The sequence below is a fragment of the Neophocaena asiaeorientalis genome, unplaced genomic scaffold, assembly GCF_003031525.2.
Source record: "Neophocaena asiaeorientalis asiaeorientalis breed wild unplaced genomic scaffold, Neophocaena_asiaeorientalis_V1.1 scaffold381, whole genome shotgun sequence".
Classification (NCBI taxonomy): Eukaryota; Metazoa; Chordata; class Mammalia; order Artiodactyla; family Phocoenidae; genus Neophocaena; species Neophocaena asiaeorientalis.
The window spans coordinates 2,816,628-2,829,469 of record NW_020172812.1 but is presented as its reverse complement, the minus strand read 5'-3'; the positions used below and the strand labels follow the sequence as shown (position 1 = coordinate 2,829,469).

Sequence of the window (12,842 nt, the reverse complement as noted above, 5' to 3'; positions counted from 1 at the left end):
AAAATCTTAATCATTTATGGAATATAAACTAAGTAAGATATAAACAAGTCTAGAATATTGTTATAAAACATGAAGCAAATAATGTTGTTAAGTTAGGTAGATTATTTTGCATTATAATTTATTTTTCATTTGTTTTTATTTCTTAAAATGTCTATTTCTATGGAAAAAGCATAGGGTATTTCAAGCGTAAATACAGGATATTCTGATTTAGTTTCGATTATATATTAAAACACACCAAAATATCCACAAACTTTTACTGAACATCTACAACATTCTTTCATTCCATTCAAATGTCAAGTCCCAGATCATTTACCTCTGAAGTATCCCGAGTCCATCTCTCTTTAGCATTTGCAGTCACTGCCCTAGTTCAAACTCTTACCCACTGCTTGCATTTCTTGCTTATGCTAACATCATATCAAGTCTCCCTGATTTCCTTTACCTCACTGCTTCCTAAGTTATTTTTTTACATTTCCCTACATAAGGCCTCTGATGCTTCTCCAATATAAGCAAAGCATAGCAGTGGAGGCTCTTTATAAATCTACAGTGGTTTGCAACCTCATCTCTCACCTTCATACACCAAAATCTGCACCCTATACATACAATCTTTGATCCAATCATCGAGACCTACTCAAAAATGCTCTTTTGTTTACTACAGCCTCAGTAATGTCTTATCCCACCCCACCGTTTTGCTTGAACTATTGGAACCAGTCCCTATCAGTTCAAAGATAGTCATCTGATAAATCACCACTAGACTCCAAGGTCCATGGGTGCAGATAACTACCTAACACAGTTCTAACAGTCTAAGATTAAAATGACTACAGAAGCCTCTAGCAGCAGGAAGAATCAATGATATTTCAACTGTCAATCATTAGTGAATAATCTCAGGAACGGTTCCAAATAGTGTACTATAAGAAGTGAGGCTTGAAGTCTAATGTACTTAATAAAAATGCTACCTGTTGAATCACTTAAATAGAGTCACCCCTAAAACTGTTTGACTGCATTCTCTATAAGATGTCATATTAAATGATTTTTTTAAATTATAATCGGTACAATTAGGTAAACTAAATTTCAAACAGAATCCACTTTCATCTGCTAAAAAGCTCCTGGAAGCAAGCAGCTCGGCACGTGAGCTTACTGGCTTTCAAAATCCCAAGAAAATCATAAAAGTAACTTTAGTTGTCACTTCACATGACTTCTTCTGGTCAAATACCATAATATACTTTTAAAAAAAAATTATTTACTTATTTATTTTCATTTGATGACTTGAATAATATATATATATTTTATACAGAAGGTTCTTATTAGTCATCCATTTTATGAGCATCAGTATATACATGTCAATCCCAATCACCCAATTCATCACACCACCACCCCCACCACCTGCTGCTTTCCCCTCTTGGTGTCCATACGTTTGTTCTCTACATCTGTGTCTCAATTTCTGTCCTGCACACCAGTTCATCTGTACCATTTTTCTAGGTTCCACATATGTGCGTTAATATACGATATTTGTTTTTCTCTTTCTGACTTACTTCACTCTGTATGACAGTCTCTAGATCCATCCACGTCTCAACAAATGACCCAATTTGTTCCTTTTTATGGCTGAGTAATATGCCATTGTATATATGTACCACATCTTCATTATCCATTCATCTGTTGATGGGCAGTTTTTCTCCATTGTATGTCCTTGCCTCCTTTGTCATAGATTAGTTGACCATAGGTGCATGGGTTTATCTCTGGGCTTTCTATCTTGTTCCATTGATCTATGTTTCTGTTTTTGTGCCAGTACTATATTGTCTTGATTACTGTAGTTTTATAGTATAGTCTGTACTCAGGGAGTCTGATTCCTCCAGCTCCGTTTTTTTCCCTCAAGACCGCTTTGGCTATTCAGGGTCTTTTGGGTCTCCATACAAATTTTAAGATTTTTTGTTCTAGTTCCATAAAAAATGCCATTGGTAACTTGATAGGGATTGCATTGAATCTGTAGATTGCTTTGGGTAGTATAGTCATTTTCACAATACTGATTCTTCTAATCCAAGAGCATATGATAATATACTTTTAAATTAACCACAGAATCATGGAATTTGGGGAAAGGAACCAAAAACTACTTAGCTAAATTAGGAAAGAAAATAACTACATTTTAGACGCTAAACCATCTAAACAGTACATTTAACCAAGGCCTGGGGCAGGCCGGTGAGACTAATACAGAATAGGGAATGTTAAAGCAAAAGCTGCCAGGAAAATAAGCACTGTTACCTACATGCTCAAATTAAAGAAAAAGAAAAAAAAGACAATTCTGAAAGCTGCAATGAATATAGTCTATCTAGTTCTGGCAATTAAAATTCATGAGGATCTGGTTAAGTCCTTCCTAGGTGTTTCTGCAATTGGAAACATTTCTATTTCCTTTAAGTCTGTGTTAAAAGAAAGCAGTAAAATAAAATTTGGAGAAAAAGGGTAGAAGTAGAAGTTAAAAACAGAGGCTATACAAATTTGGTAGGCAATTATTTCATTGGTCAGTCATTTTATAAACTATATTAATATAAAATTTTATAAACAAGATGGCATAACAATGGAGATGCAGTGTAATTTATGCAACATCATATTCCTAAAAAGAGCTGTGAATTGATTTTTTTTTAAGTTATAACTGAAATGTAATGTTTAGAAACCTTTCATTATGTTATCAGCCACCCCTAATTTATCTCTCAATGTGGCTCTCTGGCATATGGCTAGAGCTTTTGAGTGTTTTTGCACGTTGTTGGTCTTGGAAATGTTCCCTGTTACTCCTCAGCCTTTAAAGTGAAGCCTCCCCTTCCTCGGGTATATGCCATGGTCACCCATGAGGAATGGTGGGTAGCAGGAAGGACAAAAGTCAAAACAGGAATATACATATCTTCTGCCTGAACCCTGAATATTCTCTAAATGAGGTTTCCTTCTTATAAGCTAAGAGAAGACCATGTTCTTATTCATGAGTATTTTAAAGATTCAAACGAATCTCTAAACAATATTAAATAATGATATACTCCTAAGTTTATAAAAGCTAAGATGTTAAATACAAAGGCATAAAATTGTAAGAGAAGAATAGGTAAAATACTTAAGAAAGGAAAATGATTACGTTTCTTTAAAAACACATCACAAACCCAAAGTCAAGAAAACAGTCAGTTTGAGTATTTTTTCCTCAGCTGAAAGCACTTAATATTTAAATGATAGGTGGTTAAATATTAGGCATTTAGCAAATCATCCACAAAGAAAGTGGACCAATCTGTGTGCTCCGTGATCATCTTTTTCTTTTTCTAAAAATGTTCCTACAGGAGATCCCAGAACTAAGAGCAAAAATGACATACCAAGAAATCTGATGTTCGCTCCTAAAACTCACATCTAAATAACTATTACTCATTGAGTAAGCTTTTTTAAAAAATCTATATCAAACAATATACACTCCAACTAAAAAGCCACACATACAAGAAGTCCAAAAGGTTGTTTCTTAAAAGTTATAAAATGACAAAAATTCATCAATATTTATAAAAAAGGAGAAGACAGACACAACATTTTCTGCCTCTATTCAAAAAGAGTCATGTACCACAATGTTCACTGCAGCTCTATTTACAATAGCCAGGACATGGAAGCAACTTGAGTGTCCATCAACAGATGAATGGATAAAGAAGATGTGGCACATATATACAATGGAATATTACTTAGCCATAAAAAGGAACGAAACTGAGTTATCTGTAGTGAGGTGGATGGATCTAGAATCTGTCATACAGAGTGAAGTCAGTCAGAGAAAAACAAATACCGTACGCTAACACATATATAAGGAATCAAAAAAACAAAAGAAAAAAAATGGCCAGGAAGAACCTAGGGGCAAGATGGGAATAAAGACACAGACCTACTAGAGAATGGACTTGAGGACACGGGGAGGGGAAAGGGTAAGCTGGCTGGGACAAAGTGAGAGAGTGGCATGGACATATATACACTACCAAATGTAAAAGATAGCTAGTGGGAAGCAGCCACATAGCACAGGGAGATCAGCTCGTTGCTTTGTGACCACCTAGAGGGGTGGGATAGGGAGGGAGGGAGGGAGGGAGATGCAAGAGGGAAGAGATATGAGGACATATGTATATGTATAACTGATTCAGTTTGTTATATAGCAGAAATTAACACACCACTGTAAAGCAATTATACTCCAATAAAGACGTTAAAAAAAAAAAAGAAATGGTGCAAAGGATGCATTATCCCTGAAGGACTAGAACTAAAATGCAAATCAATTTTCTATAGCTTTCTATTGGAATTATCATTAAATATTAAACAAAGATTGATGTATACCGAAAAAAAGCGCTCCCTCTTATTTTGTGTTTTTTTAATTTGGAAAGCATTTTTTTAAAAAACAAAATGAGTTGTGGAAAAGCTATTTTAGTATTTTATAGTTATTTTACAAGTGCACCCATAATTTCATGGGAAGTAAAACAATCACAACTCAGAAATTTCATTGTGCAATAGAAAAGATACAATCACCCAAAGCTGCATATTTTGAGAATCAATACCAAATGGCAAAAAATACATATCTTTTGCAATTTATACACAGTTTAGAACTACTCTCTCAATCATCCAAGAACCAAAGAGTAAGTTTTTATTAAAATGAAATAAAAGCACTGACAGGGCTTCCCTGGTGGCACAGTGGTTGAGAGTCTGCCTGCCGATGCAGGGGACGTGGGTTCATGCCCCGGTCCGGGAAGATCCCACATGCCGCGGAGCAGCTGGGCCCGTGAGCCACGGCCGCTGAGCCTGCACGTACTGAGCCTGTGCTCCGCAACGGGAGAGGCCACAACAGTGAGAGGCCCGCGTACCGCAAAAAAAAAAGAAAAAAAGCATTGACAGCTATAAATTCACCCTGATGACATAACTAACCACTGGTGATACAGTCATTTACAAAGAACATCATCATTTTGCCTTCAGAATGCATTTTCTCCCTGCTGATACCAGACTGTACATCAAATTTAAACGACACACAAAAAAGCGAACATCATCTCCCCATGAGCTAATATTATCTCCTCATGCACTATTTCCAAGAACTGCTAAGAGCTAGAGGCTTTTCTAAAGGGAAATATTAGAGCAGGAAAAAAAGACAAATTCATCCAATTTAAAAGTCCAAATTAGTTACTCCCCTAATTGCATTCATCTATCATTGTCAAAGCTACTTTTTTATTTACTTAGATTTCTAATTTGAGGGAAAGCAAAAAAACATTTAATTACTTAAACATAAAGTGGAGTATACAGCATACAGAAGGGATCATCAAAACAAAATATCTGCTATATTTATTTATATAATTTTACAAAGTTTTTTAAACTAAAACTTCTCTCTCAACACTTTATTACAGTTGTATATATAATTTGCTTTAGCAGATCAAATAATTTGTGATTGACTAGAACAGAGAATAAGTGATATTTAGCACACATTATGATAAAATGAATAAACTGGAAGTTATCTGTCCATCTCATACTCATTACTTCTAATCTTAAACTTCCATTAACAAAGTCAGTGTTAGAATTCCTCTAAACTTCTCTAAATTGCATCTTGAAGGTGCAGCTACAATAAGATGCTGATTAAATAAATAAATCTATTTCAAGGGGATAGGTATTTTATTGAAACTATATTAATATAAACAAGAAATCAAGCATTACATAAAGCAAAGAACCCATACGTATATCACTAAGTCCAAGAAGCAGCTTTCCTTCAACTAATATAAAGTGAATTTCGTAACTCTTGGAATAAAATCCAAAACCCAGTTAAATATTTTTCTAAAAGAGCAATCAAATTCTAGTACTAGAACTGCACATTTCCTTAAAAAAACATTTTTAATGTCTTCCAATGTTTGGTAGTTTGGCATTACAGAAATAACTGCAATATACTGTACTATTCTTTACCCTTTTTTCATGTTATAAATATTCCATAATAATTTTTTAGAGACATAATACATGTAAGATATTATGTGTGGACCCAGTTTAAGAATACTACCATTACCTTTGATGTTACCAATGAGTCTTTACCTAACCACTCTCTTCTCAGTTTCCTCAGATGTAATTATCCTGATTTTTGTGTTTATCAGTTCCTTGATTTTCTTTATGGTTTCACCACCTATGTTTATGACCCTGAATATATTGTTTACTTTGTAGGATTTTTAATCTTACATAAATGAAGCCACACTGTAAATATTCTTCCAATGCTTGCTTTCATCATTCAGTATTATGTTCCTGATTTTAATCCATGCTTTTTCAGCTTTCACAGTACTGTATCTTCACTGTTGTACTACATTTCATTAAATTAATATATCACAATATATTTATTGATTTTACTGTTGGTGGAAATTTATGTTGCTTCTAGTGTTTTGCTATCATATAAACAATTTTGCTCTTCAGGCTCTTGTACATATCTATTGGTACCTGTGTGTGCGTGAGGTCTGCCTGCAGGGAATACAAGCCTTCATCTTCAGGAAATAGCGTCAAGCTATTTTCCAAAGTGGCTGCACCATCTAAGCTCCCAGCCACAGCTCATAACTATTCCACTTGTTCTACTGCTCCCCCAACACTTGAAATTGTTAGACTCTTCATTTTTGCCCATCTGTTGGGTGTGGAATCGTATCTCATTGTAGTTTCATTTATTTCTCCATCTAATAAGAAGGCTGAGCACCTGCTTTTCATGTTTACTAGCCAGTCAAGTTTCCATTTCTGCAATGTGCCACTCAAATCTTCAGCCCATTTTTCTATTGGATTATTTTCTTCTCATTGACTGAAAGCATTTGCTATAAATTCTGGATATCATTCCTTTGTCAATTATATGTTTTAAGTATCTTCTCCCATTGTATTTTTCATTTTCATTATAGTGTCTTTTGATCAGCAAAGGTTCTTAATTTTAATGTAATTGGCTTTTTTTCAATCTTTCTTTTACAGTTTCTGCTTTTTATATCTTATTTTAAAACCTTTCCCTACTCTAAGGTCATAGAGGTTTTATCCTACGTTATCTTCTAACAGTTTTACAGTTTTGACTTTCACATTAATCTATCTGGAATTGATTTTTGTGTATGGTTTGAGGTAGGGGTCTAATTATTTTTTTAATTTTCTTGCCCAAACAAACAACAAACTGTCCCAGTACCATTTACTGATAAAAAGTTCTCTTCTCCATTTACATGCAATGCCAGCTCTGGCCCAAATCAAATTCCCACATACAAAAGCCTGAATCTAAGATTGCTTTCAGTTCTAAAGTTCTACTCAACTGAAGGCACTAAAACGTCTTGTGAAGATAAGTTGAAACAATTAGTTTTAACTTCAAGAATTTTTTTTAAAGAAGAGAACATGGCAAAAGAATCCTGACTTGGAAAATGTGATAAAAAAAAAAAATACTGCAGAGGGTGCAAAGAACCTGAGTTCTAATTCTCATTTAACAACTTGCTGACTATGTAGAATTAGACATTCTAAGTTGTCAAAAATAATAGTACCAAGAAAAGGGTAAAAACACTTACCTTTTCCCTATGTATATAAGGTCACTTACTAAAAGTTCATAAAATTATACTAAACAATATTTAAAAGATAAATATAAACAAAGGTATAATTTAAATAAAATGTTACCATCCCAAATTTTAGTTTTAAAAGTCTATAATCTAATGTGGAATTTTTGCTCTAACTTCTAATTTTGTATCTACCACAGTTTGGTGCTCAAAAGACACTTGTTGACTTATATCAACACAATCTAATTAAAGACCAAGCAAGGTAAAGAATGTTTTCTAAAAGGTGTCTTCTTTGTTTGAACATTGTTAAACACCCATACAGAAATCTGACCCACTTCATAAGGGATAAAGTTTAACCTGAAGAAAGAATTTTCCATTAATAAAATCACCTTTAAGTATATTTATTTTATATTATCGATACTCTTTTAAATAGTCACAGAAGTTCAAAATACACCTGAATACTTTTCATCCAAGTATAGACATGACTCCAATTAAGCATCTCTATTAAGCCAATTTGGAAAATACTCTAGGTACAGAAATCTATTGAAACAAGTCTATAACACTTAAGTGACTTTGGTTGCTAACCCATCCCCCAAAAGCCAACCATTACACAGTTATGGACTTTCTTATAGAATCTTATTTGTAATATCTACTCATGAACAAAATCATGATGTACACATGAACTGGTAGTCACCTTTCATTAAGATTCTAACTACATAAATGTAGCACTGCCCCATGGGAAAAAAAAAGTAGCTTAAACAGTTTAGATCTTTATCTCCCAATTATCTTCTGGCAATAAGAAAAACATATTCCGACATTAATTCCCTATTTTCATAACCTTAAAAATAAGCCCCTCCAATCAGGAGCTGGAAGCACGTGAGAGAGAAAATGTTAAAATAAATCATCAATAACATATTTACCGGTTTGATTCGAAGCTGGCCACCCACCACTTCAAGAATGGCATGTCTTCTGGACACTCTCTTATCTGTTATCTACAGGAGAAAAAAAATTAAAATTTCAAACACAGCCACCTGTCTAAAAAACAATAACAACAACAAACCCCACAGCAACGTTTCTGAAATCAGTAGGCTAGATATGAAATCTATTATTTATTCAACAACTGTATATTGAAATGACTGTCCTCACTGAACAAATAACGAAACAACTCAGAGATTAAGGGACCTTAATCACAGAAAAATAAACAGTGAAGCAGAGACTCAAGGCTGGAAACTAAGAGATCCCAAAACCTTTCATGATGGTTTCCATTCAAGACAGACATTTAGTAGGGATTCTTATCAATAAAATTCATAAAATGAGAAAAAAAAATCTATATAATATGTACTTATCAGGAAGCATTCCAAATACAGATAAGCATTCCAAATAAGATAAGATCCCAAATACAGATAAATTATGTTATAATGACAGAAGGTCTCAAAAAGCAGCAGTCTGGTAAATGTAAAAGGTAAGACTACAAGCTTTGGTGTCAAGCAGACCCAGGTCAGGCAGACCTGCATTTGAGCTCAGGGCCATTAGCAGTAGTTAAGAGAACAGGAAGGTAGGAGAGGGAGCAGTGAAAACCGAGTATTTACAGTGAAGAAAAAAATTTTAATTATATATTTGCTTCCTGTTTTGAGCCAACACTGTTCTACTTACTCTCACAATCACTTCTGCACATCAATGATTAAAAATTGAGGACTTCCCAGGTGGCGCAGTGGATAAGACTCCACACTCCCAATGCAGGAGGCCTGGGTTCGATCCCTGGTCAGGGAACTAGATCCCATACACATGCCGCAACTAAGAGTTCACATGGCACAACTAAGGAGCCCGCCTGCCGCAACCAAGACCTAGTGCAACCAAATAAATAAATAAATATTTAAATAATGATAATAATAAAATAAATTGCAACCTTCACTTCTGCACTTTCTATCTCCCCTCTCCACAATTAAAAAAAAAAATTGCTTGCACTTTCAATGTTGAAATTGCCAATCAAGCCTTCCCTGCATGGCTATTAACAGAACAGTTAAGATTACCTTTGTAATTTGTGACTTTATGTAATGAAAACATTTTAATCATCAATTTTACTTAGCACCATAATTATCCGGCCTACCTCTTCATTACCTTAGTATCTATCACTTCATCTCTGACCTTATCCACATCAGGACCAAAATTATCAGTAAAAGCAGACTGTAGCAAAGCCTAAATTCAAGTAAACCCATTGGTTCTACAAAAACTTGCAAAAATATGAAACTTCCAGGAATCAGTACTCATTTTTTTAGCCAACGACTAATTCCACGCTTAAGGCTGTGACTATATAAAAACAGTAACATCAAGCATAGCAGTGGAATAAATTCCACATAGTGAATATTCCACACAGCTACAGTTGATTTTTAGAACATTTTCTAAAATAAAATATCTTAAAGGTAGCCTATTTAAAATATATCCACTATTAGCCACAATGGCTATTTCAGAAAATTAAACATAAACTAGTAGCCTATTCAATCAGAAAAGAGAGGACAGAAATTTGGAGGTTCCTATATTCTTCCCATAATGTGCCTTAGTGGGCCCAAAATAGCAGTTATCTAATAATCCACTTTACCATTTGCACAAACTTAATCATTTGCATAGAACTTTCACTTAAATATTGAGCTTCACCCTAATACTGTCATAGCTATTATTCACATTTTACATATTTGGAAGCTGAAAGTCCAGAGAATTTAAGTTGCCTGTGTAGGTCACTCTTCAAGCAGGTAGGACTCCAAATCCATACTTATTAACAAAAATAAATACCTGAGAAAAACAGTCATATATTACTCTACACCTACCTGTAATCATTCAGAAGTAGTTTCAAGAACTGCAAATTATTGTGTGGTGAGGAGTAAGAAGTTTCTATTTATAACTTGGAGAGTAATATCTCATTGTTAACTTCAATAATACAAATTGATTTTCTAACCAACAGAGTAAGAAACTGTCCAATATAAAACCATGACATATAAGCATGGTTCCTGTAATAGTCCAGCTTGGGTTTCTTTCTTTTTCAAACCATATTTTTGCAGGAAGCTATAACATAAAAGTATAATGTGACCTCTAGTGGACACATGTTTCTACAACAATGTAATTTCATCACAAGCTGTGCATTTCTATAGTACTAAGGAAAGTGTTTTAGAGTCTTTGAAATTAACATCATTCAGGCATTTAGCTATACCTGTCCCTTTTAAACCACACCTCTAAATAATGAGTAAGTTACAAAATAATAATTTATGCTTTTTCAATGGAAAGTTTAGAGATTTAACAAATTATCATTAAAGCTTATTTGAATTTCAGGATGCGGTGGGTAAGATCACAAACAGATCCTAAAGATCTGATGACCTGCTTTATGTAACAGCAATCACTGCTCCTTGTGCAGAGTAAATATTCATACATTCTTATTAACATACTAACTGTAATGGCAATTATTTATCAAGACCAAGGCACTGTTCTATATTTATCACATATATCTTTTTCATCTTCACAAAACCTGTGGAAGATACTACTATCTTTGTTTTTCAGGTGAGAAATGGAAGTGCAGAGAAGTTAAGGAACTACTTAAAGTTACACAGCCAATAGGAATTCCAGCGTCCTACCAAATAATTGTAGCCACCTAACTTCTAATCACACCACACATCCTCCAAAAAATCAGAGATCAACAAATACAGCAAATAAAACCACCTATTTTCCACATCTAAAGCACAACTAGGAGACAGGCTACCACTAACTTTAATTTACATGTAAGAGGGGAAAGAAATGCCAAATGCGGATGAAGCTTCAGGATCGATGCTGGAACAGAATTAAAGTGGCAATTCGGAGGAAGAGAGAAGACGGGAGCGAGAACCACAAAAAAGTCACCCCTTGAGTGGGAAAGGCTGAAAATGCATCCCACATCCAAGAGTTCAGAGATCCGGCAAAATTGAAAATAGTGTGGGCATCAATATGGATAATAACAATAATGGAATATAACACACTCAATACAAAATAATCCATGAGTTCATACTGAACTCAAGAAAGGGGCTGCGGTCAGGGCTGGGAGAAAAAGCCTTTCTTTATAAAAGAATGACAGCTAACATAGAAGAAATGATGGAATGAGGAAATCACAATTTTGTAACTACTAACATTAACTGACTCAGTAAAGTAACAATGGACGTTAATTTTCAGGTGAAAGCTTGATGGGAAGCAGAATACTCCTGAAGTCTCAAAGCATCACTCAGATTACTCACAAAAAGAATAGCATCGTCTCTGGAGAAGTCTGATAGACATCACCTTCCGCAAGTGATCACATTTATAACCACCAACAACAGGACAAAGAGAGAGAGACCTGGGCCTCCTGACATGCTCCTCTAAGTTCATATCACCGATGGAATGTTCTTGCCCAAAGTGTTTAACCTGAATCTAATTATGTGGAAACAATCAGACAAATCAAAATTCTGGGCATTCTATGAAACAACTGGCCTGGACTGCTAAAAGCATTAATGCCATGAAAGACAGCTCTAGATTAAAGAAGATAATATATATTTGATTGGATCCTAAATTTTTTTAATGCTGAAAAGGGCATTAGTTGAAAGTTGGGTAAAACTGAATATGGAATATTAAAATTTACTGCACCATTACAAATTTCTCGAGTATAATTTATATAACTTACATATATAATGTATATAGAAATGTCCTTGTTTTTAGGTGATACATGTTGGCATATTTGGGGATGAAGTGCCATGCAATGTACTTTCAAATGAGTTCAGGAGAAAGAGGGAAAAAAAGTGTATATATATATATATATATATATATATATTTATACATATGAGAGATAAAGAAAAAGTAAATGGGACAAAATGTTAACCATTAACTAACCTAAGTTAAGGATACATAGGTGTTAGTTGTACTAGTCTTTCAACTTTTCTGCAGGTCTGCAATCTTTCGAAATGAAAAGTTGAGGCAAAAATAGTTAAAATTTCAAAAATATTGGTACATTTTTGCTTGGTACTAAAAGGGTTATCATCAGGTAATGGGAAATGTAGTGTACACGACTGCTAAATAACATAACTGAAGTGTGATTTAATTTACACCTGTTCCAGTGAAATTAATAACCCTCTATTTTCTACATGCTCTATTTTCTACATTTCTATATGCTGTTTTAAAATATTCCTTTGATTTAGACTAAGCACCACAAACTGGTAGCCAACACACCACAAATCACTCAGACAGTATCTTTTTTAATTTTTACTTTGAAGAGTGTATGTACCCTCCACCTGCCCAGAGTGCCCAGCACTCCCTATAATCTTCCACTTAGCCGGCTTCACTCTTTATTGCATACCGGGCCTC

At 34.3% G+C, this 12,842-nt stretch overlaps 1 protein-coding gene across 3 annotated transcripts in view; it reads right to left on the bottom strand.

Moving 5' to 3' along the window:
* APLF (aprataxin and PNKP like factor) overlaps window positions 1-12,842 on the bottom strand; it is an 86,092-nt gene that overhangs the window by 62,889 nt on the left and 10,361 nt on the right. For all 3 annotated transcript variants that reach the window (XM_024741627.1, XM_024741626.1, XM_024741625.1), the window contains exon 2: window positions 8,414-8,485. In XM_024741627.1, coding sequence (XP_024597395.1) covers window positions 8,414-8,485 — 72 coding nt within the window. The remainder of the gene's footprint in view (window positions 1-8,413; window positions 8,486-12,842) is intronic.